This window comes from Nesoenas mayeri (assembly GCF_963082525.1).
Source record: "Nesoenas mayeri genome assembly, chromosome: 2".
NCBI classification, from domain to species: domain Eukaryota; kingdom Metazoa; phylum Chordata; class Aves; order Columbiformes; family Columbidae; genus Nesoenas; species Nesoenas mayeri.
The window spans coordinates 89,429,588-89,455,170 of NC_137543.1; the positions used below are offsets into that span (position 1 = coordinate 89,429,588).

General features: G+C 38.2%; 1 protein-coding gene across 4 annotated transcripts in view; it reads left to right on the forward strand.

The window, feature by feature from the left end:
• Nucleotides 1–2,519: 2,519 nt before the first annotated feature.
• EXOC2 (exocyst complex component 2) overlaps nt 2,520–25,583 on the forward strand; it is a 128,910-nt gene continuing 105,846 nt past the window's right edge. For 3 of the 4 annotated variants that reach the window (XM_080340025.1, XM_080340026.1, XM_080340028.1), the window contains exons 1-4: nt 2,520–2,590; nt 15,845–16,000; nt 20,327–20,503; nt 21,941–22,067. In XM_080340025.1, the coding sequence (XP_080196151.1) occupies nt 15,883–16,000; nt 20,327–20,503; nt 21,941–22,067 (422 nt within the window). In that variant the 5' untranslated portion in view covers nt 2,520–2,590; nt 15,845–15,882. Of the gene's footprint in view, nt 2,591–15,844; nt 16,001–16,341; nt 16,387–20,326; nt 20,504–21,940; nt 22,068–25,583 lie in introns of those variants that run through there. The other variant, XM_080340027.1, reaches the window with a different exon arrangement.

Here is a 25,583-nt window from a genome sequence, read left to right on the forward strand (position 1 = left end):
CTTGTGACCTCTATGAGGTATAATACTTAGTATTTACCAGGTCATTATATTGCAACTTGTCATTTCTTTCCTCAGTTTTAAAAGCAAAGATTAATCTCTTTAACAGCATCTGGAGTTTCATGGAGTAATATATTTATATTAGCAGCATTATATATGACAGCAAATATATACTATATATTATGGTATATACATTGCAAGCTATATATATGAGATAGATATATGTATATTAACAGCACTAGTTTTCCTCCTTTTGTTCTAAAGAGAAGTGTAGGGTGGTGTTTCTTTTCTCCAGTGGGTCAAACCTACAGTTAGTCACCGTCAGCTTTGTTCTAGAGTCACTGAAGGGGTAGGTGATGGTTACCACATGGTCACCACACACCAGCTCGGAAAACCACCCACAGTAGATTCAACAAAGTACAGCATACAGGAATCTCTTCATCTACAATATTATCCAGGGCCCCTGCAGATCATAAAAGTCCTGGATGTGGCTCTTGGCAATAGTAGGATTTGCCTGTGTGGATGCTCATGATGAACCTACATACACCATTTATAAAATTTCTGTCATTGCAGACTTCAGTCTGGTTGTACTGTTCTGACAGGTTCCCCAGGACCAAGGTCTGGATAAAGCCACTGCTGAGCAGCTGTTTAGAAACAGCAGGTTAAAATCTCTAAAAAGGGGGGGCTAGGTAATACTTCCAGAAGCAAAAGGCTTCACAGATTTTTCTCACTTCAGCTAATATTGGAGGGGGGGTGGGGGGGTGTCTCCTCAAGTTCAGGCTCCCTCTTCTTGATGATTCATCTCTTTAGGGCATTTGCACTTACAACAGAGACAAAGATGCAGCCAACTCCACAAGAAGACTTCAGTTTGGCACTGAAGTTTGTCACTTCAACTAAAATTGAATTCATACTTGTTTATTACGAAATCTTCTGGGTAGACAGTTCCCTTTATGGACCTCACTACAGTCCATGGGCTTTTTGGGCACTGGTATCCACTCCCAGAGGGCATCAGGCAGGCCTGGGATCCAGGTATGTAGTGTGCTGGATGGGGCCCTCTTTTTCAACCAAAACTTCCAAAATAGGTGTTTTATTTGGTACATTCGATGACAGGCTTTTAATAAGAAAATGCAAACAAGATGTCATAGAGGAAAAACATCATTTTGAAATGGGTGGCAAATAGTTACACTTTTTTTTAATGTCATGCCAACTTTACTTTTGTTGGGGGACTGAAGAGCTCTCTTTCTGCACTGGATATTAGCAGACAACTGCAGAGTCATCAGTAAAAACTTTGGAGGCAACTAGAGAAAAGACAGGTACTGGATGGTCTCATTTTTTTTCCCCAGCGACATGCTGTGTAATGTTTTACAGAGCCTAGAAAAAAGAGTCACAAAAGTGCTGTTATTCATGTGACAAGATATTACAGCCTACTAATTTAACTTGGGTGTCTTTAACCTCTGAAAAAAAAGTGAGGAAAAATATGTTTCTTGGCCATAATGCTTCTTATGGTGCTTAAGTTCTTTGAGGTTTCAGGAAAGGTAATTTGTTTTCCCACTAGTGTCCAGCTCTAAGTCTCGTTTTGCAAAATCGAGGAATTGGTTCTTTCCTCTGTTTTCTCTCTCAACACTTTTCCTCTCCTTCCCACAAAGATTTTGCCTGAACTTGACTTTTGCAACTGCATTTCCAACAATCCCAGCAAAAAGGGAGAGAGGAGATCTCCTGACCCTTTTGAAAAGGAAAAACAGCCTCGGTTCAGAGGGCCCCTAGGTAGAGAGCCAGTTTGGTAAGAAACAGTTTTACTTTTTTCACTGGAAAAGGAGAACCGATGCTGAGAGCACGTGCCTGGGCCTTTCTCCATCACCCTTCCTTTCTCCATCTATGGAGAGGGCACCCCCAGGCTCTCCCCTTCCACCACAGCACAGAGGATCCCCACACTGCTGCTGAATGAGCTTCAGCCTGCTGGGATCTCAGTAGAGTGCTCAGCGATGGGTTTATTAACATTATTATCATTGTTGTTGTTGTCATTATGCTTGTGGTTGTCCAAATTGTTTATTTTATTTTATTTTAGTTTATTTTATTTTATTTTATTTTATTTTATTTTATTTTATTTTGGTTTATTTTAGTTTAGTTTTAGTTTTATTTGTAGTAGTGCTTTCCCTTGCTCCTCTTCCACCGGGGGACCTGACCTCGGTACTGTCAGCACCTTTATCAGCGTCCCTTCAAGGGCTTGATGGATGGACCGGGAGGGAGCAGGCACGCAGGGCGGTGCCCGTAAGGGGGCGGTGCCCGTAAGGGGGCGGTGCCCGTAAGGGGGCGGTGCCCGTAAGGGGGCGGTGCCCGTAAGGGGGCGGTGCCCGTAAGGGGGCGGTGCCCGTAAGGGGGCGGTGCCCGTAAGGGGGCGGTGCCCGTAAGGGGGCGGTGCCCGTAAGGGGGCGGTGCCCGTAAGGGGGCGGTGGCTTTTCCCTTCCCCCTCGATCGCTCCGCGCTCCATCGATTTTCTCGGGCAGCGGCTGGAGGTGCCTGTGCCCGCCGGACGCGGAGGCGCTGCTGGGAGCGCAGCTGCCCCAGGTACCGGATACGGACTCGGCGGCGGCCGGTGAGTGACAGTGTCTGGCCTCCCGCCCCGCTCTTCCTTCGCCGGGCTCTGCGGAGCCGACTCGCAGCGGGGCAGCTCCGGCTCCTTCCCCCTCCCTCCCTTCAGCCTCACCCCTCCTTCCTCTCCCGCTCCCCGCGGAGGTCGAGGCCCTCGCCCACCGGGCGGGGTCGAGTGTCGCGTCCCAGGCCCCGCCCCCGCCGGGGAGCTGCGGGGGGAGCGCGGACGGGGCTGTCGTTAACGGCCGTTGGGGCGAGGGGGAGCGGCGCTCGTGTCTCGGTGTCTTGCGCTTCGCGGCCCCTCCTCAGCCTCCCTGGAGGCACCTGCTGGCCCCGCCCCGCGCGGGGCTGCCCCGGTACCGCCCGTCAGCGCCGGCACGGCCCGTCTCCCACCCCCGCTCGTCTCCCGAGGCCAGAGGCTCGGATGGGCGGATGTTCGCCAGGCCCCGCTAGCCGTTTGTGGAGAGAAGGAGGTGGTCACTTCCCGGCTGCAGCAGCTCGTTTTCCCTCCTCCTCCAGCCCCACGACGGCAGACGGGACACGGGTTGGGGAGGGGCGATACAGGGTGTCCTGTCGGCGGATGGGAGTTTGCTGGATGAGGTTGCGCTGGGCCGTGGGTGCGCTTGTGAGGGAGCCGTTCTGAAGCTGGCCCTGCGAGGCAGCGGGCGGGGCGGAGATTCAGTGGCTTTTGCTTTTGTTTCTCATCGCTGACAGCGATGTGTTCAGAGCTCCCTGGCTGCTGGTTCTGTGATGAGACAAGGCTGGGCTAGAACGGTCTTAAATCTCAATGAAGTGTCTGTGTGTGTGGCGAGGAGGGGGCGGGGGGGTAAAGGAAATAAGCAGGGCAGAGGGGAGTTCGGACCCCTGAAGAGCTCGTTGCTTGCAGGTCTGATTTTTTAATTTCATATTTGGTGGTACTTTAACATTTCAGAAATAACTGCCCCAAATGAGAGTGTACTTAAGCAAGTATGATAAAATACTACGATAATAAGGAATATAAGGAGAATCTTTTGTACTTTGGGGGTGCCAGACCACTGGAACAGGCTGCCCAGAGGGGTTGTGGAGTCCCCTTCACTGGAGACATTCAAGACCTGCCTGGACACATTCATGTGCGATCGGCTCTGGGTGTACCTGCTTTAGCCGATGGGTTGGACTAGGTGATCTCCAGAGGTCCCTTCCAACCCCAAACATTTTGTGATTCTGTGAATGTGGAACAAATAACATATACTGGTTTGAGGCGATTGCTTTCATTGATACCCAACTGGAAGTGTTGTGCTACCTCTGTATTTTTATCTTTTACTTTCCACCCAGTTCTACATTTTTTCCTCATTTGGACTGTGTTGCAGTCCTGGAGAGTCCTGAGCTGGTTGACCAAACATCATTTCTCCTTGCCTCTTCAGTATCTTAATTAGCAACCTGAAAAGGCTCTTATCAAGGGGAGTAGCTATTCAAAAATGGGGATAATCGTTATTTCCAAAGTGGAGTTTCTCATTCTGTTCAGTTTTACTGGTTTTCAAAATAGCATTCCTTCTACACTTCCAGCTTTACCTTCTTCTTCCTCATCCTGCCTCCCCACCCCCACTGCTGCTTTTTCTATTTCCTGCAGTTTGCATGCCCATTGTGGATTAACAGCTTCCAGCCATATACTCTGTGAAGTTTTGACTTGAAAGCTGGTGAAGTATTAAGCCATTTTAGCTCTGACAGAAAGTCAGATTAAATGTAAATTACAAATATTCTTAAAAATTTAGTCTGAAATCGTAATCTCACTTCAATTTTCAAGGCTTTCTGATCATTCTTAAGATAAGTGAACAGTCTGTTTTCACCTTTAGTGAATTTGAATGTATTTCATTACTGTAAACTTTTTGTTTTTGCTTTTGATAAAGTTGTCAAAACAGTTAAAAGGCTTCTATTTGTGGGTTTTTTTTTTAATGTAAACTGTAAATAAACAAATTTGTGGCTTAGCAAAACAGGTCTGTTTTCTTACTTTACGTTTTGTTCACCTGAAGAAGTAAAGTTCTGTAATTCTTGGTTCCCTATTTCTATAGTGTCTATCACAGCTTGCATAGAGCCAGCAAGAAGTAGCAAAAGGCATGTCCTGCTGCTAATTTCTTTCCTGTGTGTCCACTCTCAGACAACAATGTGTTTGCTTAGGTGGGATTTCTGCTGTCTTAAACATAATTTAAAACAGGATGCAATGATTTTCATTATACTGGTATTACTTATCTTAGTGAAAATATGATTAATTTATATTGTAATGGTAAGGTGTTTTTCTGATGTAGAAAACGTACATTTTTTTTAGTGTGCATCAGAGGTGAAATTATTTAATTATAAGCGTATTACACATTAGACTTGTACTTTTTTTTTTAAACAGAATATAAAGTTGTATTGTGTTTTCATGGCCATCGCTCAATAAATGACAATATTTTTGCAGACTTGATAGGTTTTTTTAAAATACTGTAATTGCTTTATCAAATATTATTGATTAAGAACAGTCTAAAAGACATTTTTAGAATTCATTTGAAAATCTCTTAATGTTCTAGGTTATGAACTTATGTATTTCACTTTAAAGACTTTTTTTTAAGACCTTGCCCTTTGAGCATTGGATATTGTGCAGAGAAATTGCTTTATCTTCACTGTTCACTAAGTATTTTTGAACCTGTAGTATTCAGGTTCTTTCTAAATTGTAGGATTTCTTGTGAATGAGCAGATTTGGGGTTTTTTTTCCTAGCTATTGAAAGCACTTCAGACAAAAATGGACAATAAAGTTGTTAAAATATGTAATCCACCAATTGTTTTCCCACGGTCCTACTAAAAAGAAACTATATCCACTCTGTTTTTTATTATGCTACTCAGCACAGTGAAGGTGGACTAAGGCAAAATAAGTGGGTTGACTAGAAAGGCAGAGGCCACCAACCTCTTTAAGTGATGAAAACATTTGGATATGTTATGTTAAACCATGCTTCATCAATTTATTTCAATGTATTGTTCTGTTTAGCTGTAAATCCGGTAAGTCTTAAGCACTGTACTTAAAACTAAACATCAGTATTGAGTTGTTTTAATTTTGTTTATTCTGTGCTTTTCTGCTTTCCCTTAAAAGAAAAGAAAAATGAAGTAACATCTTGATAGGATGGTGCCGGAAGACTAAATAGAAAAGGTGCTCTTACAATCATGGATTCTGACTTCAGAAAGTATCCATGAAATAATCTGTGGTTACAGTTTTGTCCTGTGCTCCAGGTCAAAACAGCATCTGAAGCACAGACAGACATCACCTGCATAGGTTCTGGACGGCTGTACATCACTACTCAGTTATGCAAACAGACAGAGAAAGTCTTCCACTGGAGTGGTCGGTAGTACTTCATTGTACAGTGAAGGACTGGAAAATACTACTCAAATGACTGTACATATTGCAGTGAACTTATTTTCTGTGTGGGCTTTTCAGTAAGAGTGGAATCTGCTGCTGTATTTAAAAGCACACTGAAGGTTCAAAATCCAAAACCGGCTAAGTTCGTATCTTTTAGCTGAAGTCAGATGTTGGCTCTTCATCTTAACTTTGACCTTATGTGTCTTGGACCACCTACATTCGGTAACTCTGTGCTGTGCAATGTTGTCTTTCAAATTACTTTTCCCAGGGGAGAAATATGGTGCTTAGTAACAGGGGAAATCTTGTTTGTAAAAGTGCTGGTAGAATGAGGGATCTTTAGACAGCACATGCATAACACAGTCATGTCAAATTGATGTTTCATCTTCTGCACTGAACATGAAAGCAAAGGTCTGTGTTTACAGCTGGCAACATATCAATTTAAAAACAAAGCTGATTTAAATTTTTGTACTTTAACATGAAAATTATTTTTTAGTATTTGTGTCAGTGTTTCAGGGAAGTGCCTGAAAATAAGGATTAATTATGTGATCGGTATGTTATGCGCTCTGCATAGGGAAAGATAAGCTACGAATTTCATATTCTGCACAACACTGAATCAAACACCTTCCCTCTCTCCTACGGAGAAATGGTTTGTAATTGGATTTTTTGTATTATTTTGGAAGTATTTAGTGTTTTTTCTTCAAAAGGAAATTGATCTGTGTAGAAGTATGATCTGCAGACAGTATGTTCAGCGATTTCAGTAGAAAATATTATGATTGCATACAGTGATGGGTGTGAAAGACTGTGTTTCCATTCTAATTTTGTTTTATTTCTAAGGAAAACAAATTTTCTGAAACACAAAGCTGTTAATGGGCCTGGTTTTCTCTTGGCCTTAAGAGAACTACAGATTCCAAGATTTTCAGTTTAATTCTCAAAAGCAGACCTTGGACTATATTGTGCAGAAGTCAGTGTGAACTCTGGCAGTGTAAAAGTGTCTGTGGATCAGATTACAATATAAATTTTTAGATATATTTAGATTTGTATTTTTTCTTTCACTTCATGGATAACCCAGAAGCAATGTACCCTGTATTTGTAACTCTGTATTTGCAAGTTAATGAAAAAGCCTGTAGTAGTTAAAGATTTAGGGCTATGCTGGGCTAAAGTTCCTTTTTAAATGCCCACTTCTATATTGGGGACAAACTAAACTTTTTTAATTATTACTTTTCGAGATAATCTTAAAATGTTTCAATTAGAAAAGTGATTACCGTAATTTTTTTCTTTAAGAATTCTGTGACTCTTGTCTCCATTTCAGTCTTACTGTTTTGGTTTGGTTTGTTTTTGTTTTTTTTTTTAATTTCTGCTTTGCTTCTTGGTTGAAAACTGACCATTTGATTTTTGGCAAAAAGTGAAAGAGCTATGTGTATAGCTGATGGTATTTTCTTCTGTTTCATTTTCATCAGCATAGAAAGCAAGGGAGCTTCTCTTTCTCACAGGACTTCACTACTCTGAAAGTGTGATAATTCCATACAGGACATGGGATTTTAGATGGATGAGTGGAAATGAAGACTGAGAGTAAGTAAGGCAGAAGCAGGCTGAAATATGACAGAAAAATACCTGTGCATACAGGTTCTCACAGTGAAATACTTGAGTACGTGTTTGATGATATGAATAGAGAAAGATGCTGTAGTGTGTGGCTTGAGTACTTCCCAGAGCAGGGGCCAGAAAGTTGTGTTTTGGAGAGAACATGAAAAATACAGGAGTGTCAGTAACACAAGTGCATGTCTCATCTTTTAAATATTTTTGAAACAAAAGGAACCACTGAAGTCTCACAGCAAATATTAAACTTAGTGTTGCAGTCCTACCTACAAGCACCCAAGTTAAAACTTCAACCAGGTGATCTGTGTAATTACAGTGGTTATATATTGTTTTTATAAAGAATAATGTGTATAGTTACAGGGCTTAGAAAAAAAAAAAAAACTATGGTTCTGTAGCAAAAAAAAAAAATCCATCCCATTGGAATTTATTTAGTTTATTTTTATAAACTTCTGGATCTTTCTTAATGCATTTGCATAAACATATTTGAAAGGTTTTGATGTTTAAATTACTGTTTTCGAATTTCTGCCTGTGAACAACATGAGACAGAGAGATGATGAGGGTATTAAGATTCTTTACCATTTTTTTAATATCTTAAATAATGCACAGAAATTTATGGATAACTTTAGAACAACAGAGGGATGAACCATTTAATTGGTGGACAGTAAGGAAAGTTACTTCTAGACGAAGCAAGTTTTGCTGGATGTTGGAGATAGAAGCAGATGTAGGAAAGCACGTGCTCTGCGAGAATTTAGAAATTAATGGGAGATTTATGGCCATCTGTGATATGGTTTTGTGTAAAGCTGAGTTGACTTTTTTCTCTATATATGTTTATATAGAGATGTTTAAGGCTTTTCTTCACAACGTTGCTAGATTATAGCGATGTGTCACATAATAAATACAGAAGCTTTTAACCAAGTAGATGACTTAATATCTGGGGAGTTGTAATGAAATTTATAATGAAAATAGTGGAAATTTCGGGGAGAAACATCTGTGTACAGACTTTCTTAAATTACGTTTTCTTCTACACTATCGCCCTTTTCTAGCCAGTTCAGTACGACCAGAACAGATGTTCAGAAAACTTAAACTGATTTGACTTAAGTCTTGGTAATGAATGGGTGCTGTAACATTGAATATTCTAGCAAAATTGTTCATTCAAGAACTGATATAAACCAGCATGTAGACCAGATCAACAAATTGGAGGAATGATTTCTTTTCAGTGTGAAGTTATGGAACTTTAAAGGTAACTTTTAAAAAAATGTATTGAATAAGGTGAAACATATTTAGGAATTTTTTTTTGAGGTCTTCCCCAGCAAAATGTCCTAATCCAAGTTTATAGGGCTAATATTGATGTTTGGATTATTGTGATATTGATAGTTTTGTGTAATAGTGGCAGTTGGAGATTGTCATTGTCCCGTAGGTAAATAGATTTTGAGCTGAAGTGAAAATGTGACAGTGTGTTTCTCGGCTGTTCAAACTGTGTAGGTAGATTAAATTAAATTCATGTGCTGGTGAGTTTGATGGAGGAGGTATGTGTGTTCATGGTAGCAGACTGGAGGGAAAGGATTGTTTTTTTTTTAAAGTAGATTGACTAAAATAGATTTTTAAATTCTTGAAACATTTTATTCAGCTTTTTCTGTTTGAATAGGTGATAAAATTGGCAGATAAAATGATTTTCTGAAGTAAAGGAACCAAAGAATTCCCCACACAAGTCCAAATTTAAAACTCTGTTCATCTGTATTATAGATTAATGTTCTTTTGAATCTATTTTTAGAGGCTTGATATTTTTACTTTTTGCTGATAGGTCACAAACCCAGTGTCATATGTAGGCTCATTAATTTCCTTCAGTTTGTTTATGGTGTAAGATAGTAATGAACAAAGCTTCATTCTACAGTGGAATGTTTGTAGAAAAACTCAGCATATTGATGTTGTAATGGCATTTGTGTGGTTAATTGTTCTTTGCGGGGAATCTCTCCCCTCGCCAAATAAATAACCTGTCAAAATTCCTGATGTAAAAATATATCAATATATAGGTATGCAGTACGTCACAACTGATAAGATGCTGTCATTTAATATGTACAAGGAAATAGATTTATACTGGTCTAGATTTTTTTCTTTTTGACATGTGATAGATAAAAGGTTAATTGATGTTAAATGGATGCTTTGTTAGCCCTTCATCAGCTACCAAACTAGTACAGGAGGAGTGCAAATCATTACTAGAAAAGGCCAAGACCAGTATGTTTTCTTAGTGAGGTTTATAGGTCTTTTTTAATCCCTCCCTTCTTTCCCTCCTTCCCAACCACACAAAACATAACCAGCTGTAATGATAGGAGAGGAGAGCAAGCAGCTTTTTCTAAACACACACACACACACACTCTTGCACTCCTGCCCCCCTTTTTCCTCCTCGTACCTCAGCAGAGTGACAGCTTCGAGATGTTGCGTGCGAGTGAGTTCAGCTGGTGCTGTGTGGTCCCGGTGTGTGGTCTCCGGCTCAACCCAGAGGCTGCTAACAGGGTGGATGAGAGAGAGCACCACTATTTACTTTAATTTATTTCGGATGCCGGAACTGTGCCCGGAGTTTCTCCTGCACTGGGTTCCCCAGTTAGCGCTGTCAATCCCTCGCAGCTGCAGCCCAGGCTGCGTCGGGCGCTGAACTCCTCTGCCGAGGGCTCCCGCAGTATCTGCCTCAGGTCCAACCTTTTAATCCCTTGTGACTCAGAAATGTTAATGGTATCGCTGAGTGCTGTGATTATTTTGCTTTCGCTCTGTCAAGATGTATAGCCATGAAGATGTACCTTGCTGGGTTAAGGAAAGCAGGACCTCTGAGATACTGATGAAATATGCGAGTATGGCTCTTGTGAAAGCAAAAGTGCTGCTCTTATTCCTTGGCTACCCTAAAACTAAAATTTCTAGTATGCCTTTCATGACTGATTGGAATATTCAGGAGCCTTTTTAAAAAGAGAAAGGCATGGTATTTTGTCATTTAATACTCGCAATCTTTTTTTCATCGTTTACCCTCTCCATCTCAAAACTTGCACATCTTCCCAAATTGAAACTGATTTTGGCATGTGATGTTGTCCTGCAGGTTAACATGTTTGTCAGTGTTAATATTGGCTTGAATCAACATGCCGGATATGACAGGGCAAGACAAATGAGGCTTTGTTATTTCTGTGTGATGGTGAAATTACCCCCTTTTTTACGTTTGTTCATCTTTTCATTATAAGTAGCTTAGCGGTGTTTTGAAGTCTCCCCCCCCCGCTCCAAATATAAGATTCATGAGCACTTCTTGTTTAAATTGACAAGTCTTCTTTTATTATTTAAATAAACATGCATAGATTCTTAATATCACTTGGAATTTCAGCATTGTTTAGCTTATTCACTTCCCAGTCTTTTCTGGCAGGCTTGCAGGAATGGACTTTGTATTATTAATGCAGTGTTGAAGGCTGTGGAAATTCTAGGGCACTGAAGATCTCCAGAGGGGTTAATAAATGTCAGTTATTTTCACAATGCTGCTTTTTGGGTGCTTTTAAATCTTGGTTTATGTAGATTGTCTGTCTGAATTTATATTGTTGGGAAGATAAAGCACAGCAAAGGTGGCAATAGTGTTTTTCATCATTTTGTAATGGTTTTGAGTACAAACATGTAGGAAGTTTTTACTTTCTCGTCCTTCTTGGGGTCATTTGCTGTGTCGCTTCACTGATTCTGTCATAGTGTGTTTTACTCAGGGTACTCTTTGGGTTTTCTAGTGAAAACAAATTCTTAGATTTATTTGGTAGAAGCACAAGTTTGTGTAGCTTAAGGTGAAAGGGCCATCATCTAGATTCTGCAATCTGAGTATTTATTACTTGTTTAAAAAAGAGTGTTTCATAAATCTGTTAATTCAAAAGACATTTAATGCTGTGATGTTAGTGTGACAGGAGTACCTCAGCTACTGGTTTCAGGCTCGTTTGTTTTTTTAAAAACAACCAACAAGGTCTGAGACACACTGTGATTTGAACATGAGCAGTGTCATTCCAGCTGTTCCTGCCTCAACATTTTAAAAATTGTAATTTGTCACATATATATGAGTGAGAACAAATAAATATTTGATACCTGAAGACTTGTGTGCTTGCTTGTAGCTTAGACTTTCCCAGCCATAACAAACAGGTTTTTTCTTTCCTCCCTTCGTGACAGCCTAGATTCCCTTTGCTAGATGACCATGGCATTTCCATTGACCTTGAGTCTGTCTGCCTCCAAGAGAGTCTGTCAGAAAGCACCACTGAAAACTTTAACTTGATTTTTGAGACACTGGAACCAACTTGCTGTCTTCTTTTATAAGTCAAACCCCGCTTTTTAAAACATTTCTACTGCCAATTTTTCCACTGGTGAAATTTGTGAGGTGGCACCTGATTGTTACTCATCTTCCGAAGTTATATGTTGTCCCGATGTTTGTAGTTTTCCTTTGAGATTTGAATTTACCAGCGAATTTAATATCCTTAAATTCTGAACTTCTTTTGTTCACTTATTTCTTATTCTGGTACATCTTCCAGAGCGGTAAGCAGTGCGCTGCTTTATAGCACAGATACAGTAGCTATTGGCGTTTTATTTTGTGTTTCTTCTCTGCTCACCATTGAAAGTTGAATGGGGAGCCCTATTTAAGAATTCTTGTTTTAAACCAAATGCGGGTTTACAAAAGCCAAAAAGCAACTAGACTTAGATTTTCCCTTACATTGGGCCATATTTCACGTCTTCGTTATTTGTTTATAAAGTTGCTTTTTTTAGGATAAAGAATGAAGATGTCGCCTCTTTAGCAAGCTTGTAATGCTCAGAATTGTCTGGATTTTTTTTTTTAACCAAACCTTCATGAGAGGACAGTTTATTTGAGCAGCTCATGTATGAACAAAGGTGATGTTTACGAAAGGCATATTTCAAGATGGCTTTGTAGTAGGTGGTCTTTGCAGAGGCTTTCTAACTCCTTGTGCTTTCATAACAAGAATTATGACAGAATAATAGAGAGAATAATATGGGCAAGATCATGAGAGCAGTCAAACAGATGTCATCCATGTTAAACTGTTGCAGAGATACTGTGAGGAAATGAAGTTTTTAAAAGAAAGGGGCGGGGGGGAAGAGGAAAAGGGATTTCTGTTAGCATACAAAATTGTTCATTGTAAAAAAATAGTTTTGTTAACACTTCTTCAGTGAGCCTGGCTCCTTTGAGAAAATGTCTTGTGTAGAAAACTGTCTTTATGTAATCTTCCCTAGTCTGAAAAGAACCAGTCTTTCGGTAAGAAGGCTGCTTTTTAAATATATTATTATTTTATACATAATACCTATTTGTAAAGAATAGAACTTCTCTTCAGGGCAATGCACAGAATTGCAACAAAAGCTCTTAATTATATTTTCATAAAATGAAAAATATCATTATTCTTTCACCTTTGTCTTAAAGACATTTTAAAAAATTGAAAACTTGCTGTGGGCCATGATAGTATACTGGCTAGGCTTCCCAATAAACAGTTCAGTCAGTTTAGCTATTGACATGGTTGCCATAAGAAGGAGGAAAGGAAGTGCTATAAATGAATTGAAGGCTCCCAAGCATTTGTTTGATATTTGTAATAAGGTTAAATTCCATAAGACCCTTCACTTATTCTTTGAAATAAATGAAACCAAGTGCCATTTAAAAACAACAACAATAATAATAGAGAATCTCAGTGCTGCAGTGCTTTTGTAATGTGTTGAGATTTACTGTGGTCTTCTCATTCCAGTGAGGTATTTTAAAGCAATTCTGCAGTAAATATGGAAATACTTTAGAAGAAATATTAGACCTCAGGAGGCTCAGCATTTTTATTACATTTATTCAGCTCGTCATGAAGGGAGATCTAGTGCCAATTTCTGAAATCCAGAAAAATATGTTGTAATATTACTTTTGAATTTTGGTGCTGATTCAAACCAATTACCTGTGTGCTAGGTATTAATATTTTGAAAGAAACAATGACTACAATGCAAGGGAACTGTAATGGGGGAGCAGGGGGGGGTGGAGCGTAGAAAATCAAACAAATAATGCCAAAGTAGCTTCTATTTTACTTGTTTTCCTCAAGATGTCTTCCTCTACATATTACCACTGAGCTCCTGAAGATGGGTTTTTACATCTGTGTTACTAATAACACTTTACTGATAAAACTTTATGAAAAAATTGGGCAGAAGTTGTCTTACCGGTATCTGCTGCTTCCTGCAGAAGTTGACTAGGTTTGTGTGGGTGGTACAACCCCATTGCTTCTTTACAACTGTTGTTAAACTTTGAGCTCTGCTGCAGATCTGTGACAAAAGCTGCAAAGACTACATAGATAAGATCATGAGGAATAGATGCAGTTTGTCCTCCATGTTCTAGGTAAACTTAGACACCTGATTCTTCTCTAACATCCTCTTCACATAGGACTCCAAAGGAAACTTCAGATTCTGAAAGGTCTGAACTTCTGTGCATATGCATCTTGTATAGGAATAAGCAAGACTTCGCCTGTAATTTTGGATTCTAATTGCTCCAGTATTAGGTTTAGCAACAGGAAGTGGGAAACTTATTTCTATTGTGCTGCCCATTGTTTTGTCAGGCGATACTGTGGTAATGTAGCTTTGAATGCAGTGCAGTTGAGAGGAGAGCCGGGCAAGCCTGGTGACTCCAGGACTGGGGATCTTGACAGAACACTCGGTCTGTCATTTTCTCCTGTGGCGAGGAAGTGGATCAACAGTAGCACAGGTGTGCTGTCTGGTCAAGAAAGCTCAGGATAAGGAACAGGAGGTAAGGAAGAGGAATTGCCAAGGTATCCAGATCTGAAAAGAGAATTGGGATATTAACACCCCTCTCCCTCCCTACTTGAATTTATGGGTAAGAAGTCAGAGAGGAAAAAAGTAAGACTAGGACCTGGCCTCAGTTTTGAAGTGAGGTGAGGGGGGAAAAAACAGTTTGGAGAAAAGATATAGGAGTAGGGCAGGAGGGACAGGACTCTTCTTGTCAGAGCACAACCTTCTCCTTCTTAGAAATAAATACATTTCCTGTAGGTTATTTTTGGTTCTTACCTTTCCAATGCAGATGGCTTCCTATTATAAACTGATCATAATAACTTTTTGAAGTTCCAGAATACTAAATGATTTTTCTTTTACTAGGAATTTTAAAGATGATGTTGTGTCTTGGTAGAATTATTCAAGAGAGGTTGTAGAATCTCCTTCTCTGGAGACATTCAAGACCCACCTGGACACATTCCTGTGTGATCTACTCTAGGTGAACCTGCTTTAGCAGGTGGGTTGGACTAGATGATCTCCAGAGGTCCCTTCCAACCCAAACCATTCTATATGATTCTGTGAAGGGTCATGAAATGGGATAGGTAATGCAGAATTACCATACAAGTCCTTGCAATAAATGGTTTTGCCACTTCTATGACTTTTGTAGGACCTGTCTATTTATGAGCAGGCTCTATGTTTAGGAAGTGTCGAAATGTGGAGAAGTTGGTGGGAGCTAATGTGCTTCAGTTTATACTAATCTGCTTGTAGTTACAGAGCTGCACTAAGGAAACTTCTGATAAGCCATAGGAATTTGTGATCAGTTGCACAGTAAACTAAATATAGGCTGCATAACATGTCTACCATATTGGTGTTTGTATTACAGGGATTTAACTGGTTTGAGTTGATTCCTATGTCAGGTGCAAAGGAATATTCTTCTGGAAGTGCTTGGTTGATAATTTTATTATTGTTTTTGCTGATCTGTTGAGATATTATTTGTTGATATTCTTTGCTAGTGTAGTGTCTGTAAGTAATGTTTTGATTTTTCTCAGTTTATGTAAATGTTGATCCTTTATACAAATAAATGCTGGGGGCTTCTTCCCATGTGACTGACTGTGCCAGTAAGTCTAATTTTGATGGGGAAGTTGTCCCAATATGTAATCATAGTCTATTCCTTAGCTTAGAAATTCTAAATTTTCCAAGGAATACAATAATAACTTTCTAATAGAGGATTGAATAGGCTGATTTGAATTCTGGCATAAGTGATTTGGAATGTATGTTTAGTTTCATTAAGCATTTTGAGGGTTTAGTATTTTTCTGAATATACTTTTTCTTTACAGTTCAGAACTAGAGGTATACTTAATTAAAAACAATAGAAATACAAAGAAGATGTAAGTATTCTTTATTGTTTTATGACTATGTGGCAAAAAGGCTTTGAGAGTGGTGTTCCATATTTACATTCATGTTTTGCTACCATTTTAGAAGAACGGCTTAAAAGGTTTTAAATAACTTTTACATAATGTAATTATTGTTTTTAAATTACTGTTTCTTGCTGAACAGATAAAAACAACTCAGTTTTCAGTAACTGAATAGTCATCATGTCTCGAGCAAGGCAGCCCCCACTTGTAACTGGCATCTCTCCCAATGAAGGCATCTCATGGACAAAAGTGACAATTAGAGGAGAAAATTTGGGGACTGGACCTACAGACCTCATAGGTAAGTTGAAAAAAAAAACAAACCCAACCCTTTCATTTGAAACTGTAGGTTGTCACATTTAGGATTTGATTAGAGATTTTTTTGTGTGTGTGTATGTGGTAAAGTCCATGTTGCATGGTATGAGAAATGCCCTTTTCACAAGTAGGTGCTTGAATCCACAAATTGAGGGATGCTGCCCAATGGGTAACTAATCAGAAGGACCATGCTCTGCTAGATGAGCCCTTAACCTGACTTAACATCCCATGCTAAACAGTAAGAGTGGATACCTATGAGAGTAGAAGAGATGTAATGCTCCTTTCTTACTTTCCTAGGCATCGAGAATTTCAGCATGGAGACTTTCCAATCAGAAGTGTTCTCAATGTATCGAGAAAGTTATGACAAAGCAGGTTCAATGATTTATCTTCACATTATGTGAAGAACCATTTCCTTCGCTGCCTTGATTTTAACATGGTAACTTCGTTTGAATTGTCATAGCTGTGGCATTGAAAGAGGGAACAAGCAGTTTTCTCTGATTCTCCTGACCGTACGTGTCTTGATTATCATTTCTCTGTTGCACCTTTCCCAGGCTAAAAAGTCCTAGCACATTTACATTTTCTGCATGTGTCTTTGACCTTTCTTGTTGCTCTTCAGTGAATCTCTTTTGGTTTTGCTGCCAGTCGTGGGTGAACATCATCTTGGTTACATGCACTATTGAGGATGTGAATGCACTGTGCCATAATACTGTACTCTCGCTTTTGTATTGAATTTCTTCCATAGGATTCTGTTTTCTGTATAACTCCTACTAAGCACTGAGATGATGTTTTTTTATTCTATTATAGTCCCATGATTTAATGCTTGAGGGTTAGTAGTCTGTTTGAGGCTGTCTGTGAATTTAAGGTTTTGCCTGTGTGCATCATGTCTTTGTTCACTGAATTTCAACTACTGTTTTATAGCATCTACATTATAGTTCATCCACTCAGTCTCATCAGGTCTCTTCCACATTTTTTCTATTTTTTACAATCTTTACATTCTGAGTAAATTAATATCATCAACAAACATTGTAGCCTCTTTATCTTGTCATTTATGAGTATATTGAACATAAGTGATCCCAGCATGTATGCTGTGGAAACCTTCCTCAGTGAAAACACACCAGTTACTGTCGCCCTGTTTCTTTCTTAACAAATTATTTATCCATTTAAGGCCCATATCCTATAGCTGCTTAATTTTCTTAAGCCTTTCAAGAATGATTTTGTAAAAAATTCTGGAAATCCAAGTAAACTATAACTACTGGAATTTCCCTTATTTCTTTTGGAAGTTAAGCATATGTGTACTCCAGTATTCATGTTAGAGACAATTTATCTAATTTGTTGTGGAATCATGACTCCTCTGAAGTCCATTGGTATTTTGTTTGGCTTTGCTAGAAACAATGTTTCACTTCATGGCTGTAAACCAAGATTCCCGAATTCCATTCTTGGCCACCACAATGAACTTTATAGCCAAGCATAAGCTACTACAATTTTCCCCTTCACTTCAGTTTGCTGTCTCTCGAAAAGGGAAGTAGTATTTTCCTGAGCTGCTAGACAAGAGTGCATTACACTAATGAATTTTTGTTGAGAAAAAAATCAAATAACTGATGATGTTAGAGGTGAGTCTATTTCTGTGTATTTGTGTGGTTGATGGACTTGGATAACCTTAGTAGTTCATTGGTATGATCCTCTTAGAAGTCATCTGTGCTAGGTTCTTGGAAGGGAGACATCTCTTGAACTGTGCCTCGGTATTATGGCTGACCAACTATTTATGTATATATATATAATATTTTTTTAAATTTTTTTTAATTATTATCTCTTTTAACACATGGCTGCTAATAATCTCGTGCTTTGAGATTAAAAAAAAAAAAATAGATTGCCTTGGTTTTTTTCTTAGCTCAATTTTAGGCTTGCTTCAGTAAATGGCTAAGGCCCAAGACATGGAAAAAAATTCTTTTGATGGTTAAATTAGACATGTAAATATTCCCTGTGTCTTGAATAGAAATACTTGCAAAAGTGAGCCTTTGTAGGTATGAGATTTAAGCAAGTTTGCATGAGAGTTTTACAAAGTTTAGTCTGCTGTTTGAGATACATTAGAGTAAAAGGAAAAGCAAGAAACTTTATATATATATAAAAAGAATATCACATAATATAAGAATATGCCTTTCTGTTTCATTTTAAGAGAGACCCTTCTGGTAATCTCTTTGTATCTTTGACGACAAATAAACTTTATTTATAACTCTATAGCTCATGGTACAAAAAGTCAAATCCAGGATATACTGGTAACATTTATGCTCTCAAGGTTTAGTTTGTCTTTTAAGATGATTGCAGTTCTATTTTGTAGGCATTGTAAAAAACTTAACCAAAATTGGAAAGTCTCAGTAAGATAATTGCTTGTGCCTATTTACTGAAAGGCACATAAAGGCTAGAACCTGAGTATGACGTTCTCAAAGGTCTTTGTACCATGCAACATATTAAAATGAAATTTTATTTAAAGGGAAGTTTTCTCTTTTTGGTGAAAAAAAAGTTGTATCTATACCACTAAAAGGTCTCACTTAACATGGCTTTGTTTTAGAAATTGTCTTGTGCCATTACTGTATTTAGTGTGGTATATAAACTGTTAATAGAGACTTACGATCTTATGTGTTTTCAAGAGACAGACAAAGGCTGTTCCGCTTCATTTCAGAAATGTCAGATCTGGTGATCTTCTTTTCTTGAGAGCTAAAGCTCGAGAACCTCTGATGAATAGACAGTAATTGATACAAGGATCTCTAAAACACTTGTTCAAAAAATTTTACCCTACTAAATTGCTATAGCTCAGATGTTGATTTTAAAGTATTACTTAATTTAAGCCTGAAATCAGGCCTTTGGGTGAAAACCTCTTTATGAATGGTTCAGACAAATTATTTCAGTTAGTCTTCTATCCTACTGCGATCTTTTTTCTTTCAGGGACCTTGCTACCATAAAACCAGAAGGGATGTAATAGTATAACGTGAGGTTAAAACCCACGCATCATAATTGTGTGGGTTTTTTATTCCACTCTGAAAAGCAAAAACTGGCGTGGTCAAAATGTTGCAAATAAATAACAACCAAAAAATGTTTTTATTTTAAGACTTTTTTGTGTGTGTATTCTGTTTTGTTCCCCATCCCCCACCCTTTATTCAGGCATCTTTTAAGAAAGAAATCTACTGTCTTTGCTTAAGTAAAATTGCTTTCAGTTGTAATAAGATTCAGTCCCTATCTATTTTTTATTTTTTTATTTTCATTTTCAAAATAGTTTTTGGCAGGGAGCAAGGCATTTTTACATCTGACAACCATGAAAACTGCCAAATTTGTCTGCTGCGTAATGTCAGGGACTTAACTTGTGAGAGAAAGTGTGAAGCTTTGGTACTGAGCCACACATGCTGACCCTTTTCTGTCTGTAACTATTTTTAAATTGGTCAGAGATTTCTAGAAATTAAAAACAAAAGCCAGGCCAACAGGGGAGGATCTGCTGTGCCTGCCTAATTTATACTTCACTATAGCCTACACACTAGTATGGCCTTGATGTTTTGGACATAAGGCAAAATGTTTCTAGGTAAGGATATAATTTAAGAAGAGCCCAATGAAGCTGTTTTGCAAATCAATACTATAGAAATTAAGATCTTGCCAATTCTTCAGAATAACAAAACTCCAGTTCAGAATATGGAAATTCTTGTTCGAGATCTAATAAACAATCCATCTATTCCAGCATCCAGAGTCCTGATCTGACCAGTATTGATCAGATTGATTGGTCAGATTGATCGCCTGGTCAGACTGATTTGACATGACATTCCAGGGAGCCTTGGACCTTACATTAAGGAGTACCTTATATTAAGGAGTACCTTGACTCTTAAGTGTTAAGGGATTTTCCATTCCCCTTCCCCCCTCTCCTCCTTCATAGGGAGTGAATTTATGAAAGACTTTTTGCACACAGTATTGATAGGAAGTTTCATGTAAATGTGGTACTGAACAGCAGTTGTCTATGTGTCTTGCAGACAGAAGATGTATTGTACAACATGAAGTAAAAGCTACAGTAGCCCATAACTGGTGGAAGAGATTAAAATAAGCTTCAAGCAGCACTGCATGTGTCTCATGAGATGTCACTAGAGAAAAAGACCTGAGCCACCTCAGGAAGATCTGAAAAATATATTTGTGACTCTCACTGTAGTTGGCTGTAAAGGACTGGAGAAGGGGCATATATTTATGTAAAATATATGAAGCATCATAAGTGTGTTTGCATTGCTGAATTTCAAAAGATACTTCTATTCACAGTAAGGTATTTCTTTTTTCTTTTTGCCAGGTTTAACAATCTGTGGGCACAACTGTCTGCTGACTGCTGAATGGATGTCTGCCAGTAAAATTGTGTGTCGAGTTGGACAGGCTAAAAATGACAAGGGAGACATTATTGTCACTACAAAGTCTGGTGGCAAAGGGACTTCAACTGTTTCCTTCAAACTGCTTAAACCTGAAAAAATAGGTATTCTTCTTGTTCAAATTCACATCTGTTTTCTTTGCTAAACAAATGTATGACTGAGTGCCTCTTTAAATAAAATGTATGTTTAAAATGGATCCACCTCAGGAGGATCTTCAATTGTCTAGAAAAAGCAGAGTACATCAATAAAATGTGCAAATATATATATAAAATAATGGTATATGTGAAATTCATCTACCCATTTCAATATCCTGATAAAACCCTCAATGACTAATGAAAAGTAGCCCTTTATTTTTCTGTAGCTAGTAGCACTAAACTTCTAAAATTTTAAAAAAATTCATAACAGATCCAGTAATTACTTTAAAGTGTACTAGATAAATACAAAATATAAACCAGCTCATGAGCTTTATACCTAAATCCTGAGCTGACAGCTAATCCTTTAAAGAAAGTTGAGTCCTCCGTGCCATTTCTTATTTGTAATTCAAACCATCCTGCAAGACGGAAAGTCTTAAGTATTTCTCATGAGATGCTTAACCATTGAAATGATGTTGCCAGGCAGTCTAGGACCTCTGCTTAATCTAGAATCCAGCCTAAATACCCTCTGGATTGAAAATGTTTCTTTCAGAACACCTCATTGATGAAGTTGGATATTTATCTTTTCTAACCTAGAGGTTCCCACAAGAACTGTTTTAGGCTTTTGTTCTCTGAGATTCAGGCACGGTTAAATAACACGCGGTTTCTCCCAAGCTGTACTAAGATGTTAATAATAGAAAAGTGAATCAAGTGCATATGTTACACAGTGAGGCTTTTGGTGATGGGAGGGAAGTGATATTTAAAACAAATGGGTGAGAGTGGGGATGGGGTAATTCCTGGTGTTGAGTATCTGATGGGTGTGTTAAAGAAGGGGATGGCCAAGAATATGGCTGGCTGCATTTTTGGCTGAGATTCAAGACCTATTGTGCCTCACCTTTATGCATTGTCTGTGCCAAAGCTTTGGGGGGGAAAAAAAATGTCGATCCTGTGTCCTTTGAGTCACTGAGCTTGACATGTGAACAAAGTTCAATTACTTTTTGGTTAGCGAGTGGCACAGAAAAGGGCTCTTGTCTAAAATATGCAAATATGAAGACTGTAATTGCTTGTTTTGAAAGTAGTAGATGATGGGGTTTGGGCAAATACCGAAAGACTTGGAGGAATTAAAAATACTAATAGTTTGTGATCAGGAAAATGCTCTTAATGTACATGAAACTGGGCACTCTGTAAGAGGGTAATGTTTGATGCCCGGCCATGAATACCTTTTCAGCAGCTATAATAAAATAATTTAGCCTAATTGCATCCAGGTTGTTTTGCCATACGTCTTGCAGTATATTACCTAGGCATGCATTTTATATTTATCAGGATTTTTCAAATTAATTCAGTATGTTAGGAGTTGATGGTGCTGGACCGCCCTTGTTGTTTTAAGGATCTGCGCTTTGTTTTCTCTAGGTATCTTGGATCAGTCTGCTGTCTGGGTGGATGAAATGAACTATTATGACATGCGCACTGATAGGAACAAAGGGATTCCCCCCTTGTCCCTACGTCCAGCTAATCCGCTTGGTATTGAGATAGACAAGTGAGTACCAAATGCCTTTAATCCACTTTTTTACTGGTTTTCACTATATGTGCTTTTGTGAATTCCAGAGAAGTTTAATGGTTTACAGGACAGGGAAAGATTTAAAAATACATACATATATTAGCGCTTGGTATGTTATTTGCTACTCAAAACAGTTGTTGGTGCACGTTCTAGCCTACTTCATAATCCTCATTTTTGGATCATCAATTAGAACTGTAGATAATCTGAAAGCCTGATATATTGAACCCCAGTGATGTTTAGATTTTGAGGACTGATAAATAACCTAAGGCTTTGGGTACATTGTCTTTATGGAATAGTTACTGTTGCATTTGAGTTTCATGGGGCTTTTAAGGATGTTTAGATTGCTATCTGTTGGTAAAATTGCACTGTAAAATGTGATTTATTATACCACATCAAGTAGTTTATTTTATTGAAATTTTAATACCGTTTTCCAGCCCACAGACTTCTTTATTTGGTTCATAAGTATAGTGGAATTTATGACATTTTTTTTCTGAAATAGGAACTTTATAGTGAACGAAAAATGGAATTAGAGGGCTTTGAGTGGGATGCTCTTAGAGCTCCAAACCTGCCCAGCTCCCACAAATAGCATCAGAAATGATATTTCTCTTTATCAAGATACCAGCTCTACCAAAACCAAAGGCTGCTTAAGATTAAATGATTACTAGGGGTCTCATGTGCTGAGTACTCTGTTTGTGAGGGAGTGCACCTTGCAGAAAATCTGCAGGGTCCATTGTTACCTTGTTCTGATGGGGAAATTGCACTTTCCCAAAATCCGTGTTGGATTTCTAGTGGATCCCTCATCACCTTCCATCTCTGGCTGTGTATTTTTTGTCTAGTTTGGATATGTTTTTTTTTTTTTCTTTTCAAAGTATTAAACTATTTTTTGTAATAAATTGAAGATTTTTCTCTTTGTATGTATTTTTCTCTAGCCTCTTGCGTAACATCTGACAGGTACATCTTTCATCATCTCCATTTTTCCAACCCTGATAAAATGTGGACTCTAGGATTGCGAACAGTATTCCAAGCATCTTACTAGAAGACTTCCTGTCCCTCCACCACAGTCCCTACCCTGTTCATAATTAAAAAAACAAACAAAACAAAACCACAGCACAAACAAAAAAAACCACAAACAAAACAAACACCAAGAAAACAACCAACCAGAAAATAATATTAAAAAGATAATCCTTTTTACCTTAGTGCTGCACTGGTGACCAGTAGTGAGTGGCTTGTTAGCCAATTCTCTTGAAGTGCTACTTTTTGCAGCTGGCACGGTTGCTCGTTATTGTGTCAGGATGGCTTGGATTCCTTCATCCTAGATATATCTTTTTATATTTGACTGTTTCCCTCTGTTTGTTGCTTCCTTGATAACTCTGTCTTCTCAGTCTACATGGTAGTCTTTCTTCCTAAGGTTTTCCCAACTAATTATAAAAAATTAATGATTATAAAGTTATTTTATTGATGATGATGCAAATACTGATGAAAGAGTAACATGGGCTTTAGTAAAACTTTAAATTTTACCTACAGTTGTTCTCAGGTTTGTTTCTTCACTGCTTTTTTTTTTGTGTGTGTGTGTGGTTCTTTAATCCATGTGATATATTCTATTGGCATTGCACAGAACTAAGTTTTTAATCAGCCTTATGGTAGCAAGTCTCCTTTAAAATGACGATATATTAATTTTGTCTAGTTACTTTTTCAATTAAGCACTTGATCTCAAAGCCCATATAATATCTTCTCAAACACTGTAAGAAATAGTTGTGACAGGCTGACATTAAAACTAACTTCCGCTGCTTTAAGTCTATGTTGTTTGAACCCCGGAACCTCTTCCAATATTTAATCTGGCATTTAAGTCAAGATAACTAGTTCTGTTGCATAGTGCTCTATCTATAGGTTTTTCACAATACTTCTTTCTGTAAATACCATGGTTATGACACAGTTACTTTTAATTTGTTCTTTTTTTTAACAAAACTTTTAATGTGGTATTTGACTTCATAACCTAAATATATAGTTCTTAACTTTAAGACAGTATCATTGTGATAGATTAAGAATTATCTTCTAGAAACCTAAACAGCATTAGTTTAATATTTGTTTAATTTACAATCATCTCTTTGGGTGTTTGTTAAATAGGAAACCAGCTGTGCTATATTTTAAATGTTTCATCTGAAAGCATTAGAAAATATCATGTTAACGAAACCTCAGATTTTGTGTGGAAGAAAAAAAGTCAGAAATATCTAAATACAGATAGGAAATAATCTCTTGTTGGATGGGAAATAGGGAAATCTTTGGGCAAGCATAATATCAAGTCTAGTTTGGTGATCCCCAGGTTCACCTTCAAGTTCATCGGAGGTGAAGCATGAAGATTATGGCAAGCACTGCTGTTGAAAATGACCAGTTTGAGAGAAGAAACACTAGTTAATATAACAAGTAATTGTGTAGAGGGTTTCAGGGGTAAGTTGTGGAGAGGGGAGAGAGGGAAAGAGAGGAAAAGCCTGGTCTACCCTTGTGCTGTGAGTGACAGAATGGTGTTAATACTTTTGACTATAGATGGAACATTCTCTGTTTAATTACATTCTGTGTCTCCCCAATGGAAAAGCTTTTGTAATTTAGTTGAAAATTTGAAGCAATGTGGTGATTACTTTTGTAAGATAATCTCTAACACCATATAGTTCAGTTAAACTCACATGTTTGCAAGTGCTTGATGTGTGGGGTAGGTGAGTTATTGTGCAGTTGTACAAGGCAGTGAAAACAGGCAATTATAAATTAAGAAAGGGAGTGGATAGGCGAGATATTACCATTAACCATGACTAGACATGGGAATAATTTGTCACTAGAATTGATAAAAATTTTTAGGATTTTGAGATGCTTTAAAAGAAAAGAAAGCCTAATCTGATGAAGAACAGTTGTGTATACAAGGACATGGGACTCTGCAGCATAATGGGTTGCTACTTTATTATACCTTTGGCTTCTTTAAACTATTTTTAAATGTGTGTAAATTGGGCTGTATTTTAACTTTGAAGCTGAAGTGTTTGTCATTGATCTGACTTGGTGGGAATTACAACCCTTGCAGCACGATGGCTAATATGGAAAGGAAGGCAGTGACTTGTATTGGTTATGCAAATAGTGGTAAACAAATGAAACATTTAAAGAAAGAACCAGGGAGAAAAACAGATGTGAGAAAATAGGCTAGGGATAAGCAAGATGGGAGCACACTGAAGAGAAGGCAGGAAATGTGTATACTACAGACTGAAAGAGAGAAAGAAGTCTTACCTCTGTCTGTGGCTGTCAGTTGTCAGCAAATTGTAGAATCATGGAATCATTTTGGTTGGAAGAGACCCTCAGGATCATCGAGTCCAACCATAACCTAACTCTAGCACTAAGCCATGTCCCTAAGAACCTTGTCTAAACACCTTTTGAACACCTTCAGGGATGATGACTCCACCACTTCCCTGGGCAGCCTGTTCCAGTGCCTGACAACCCTTTCTGTGAAAAATTTTTTCC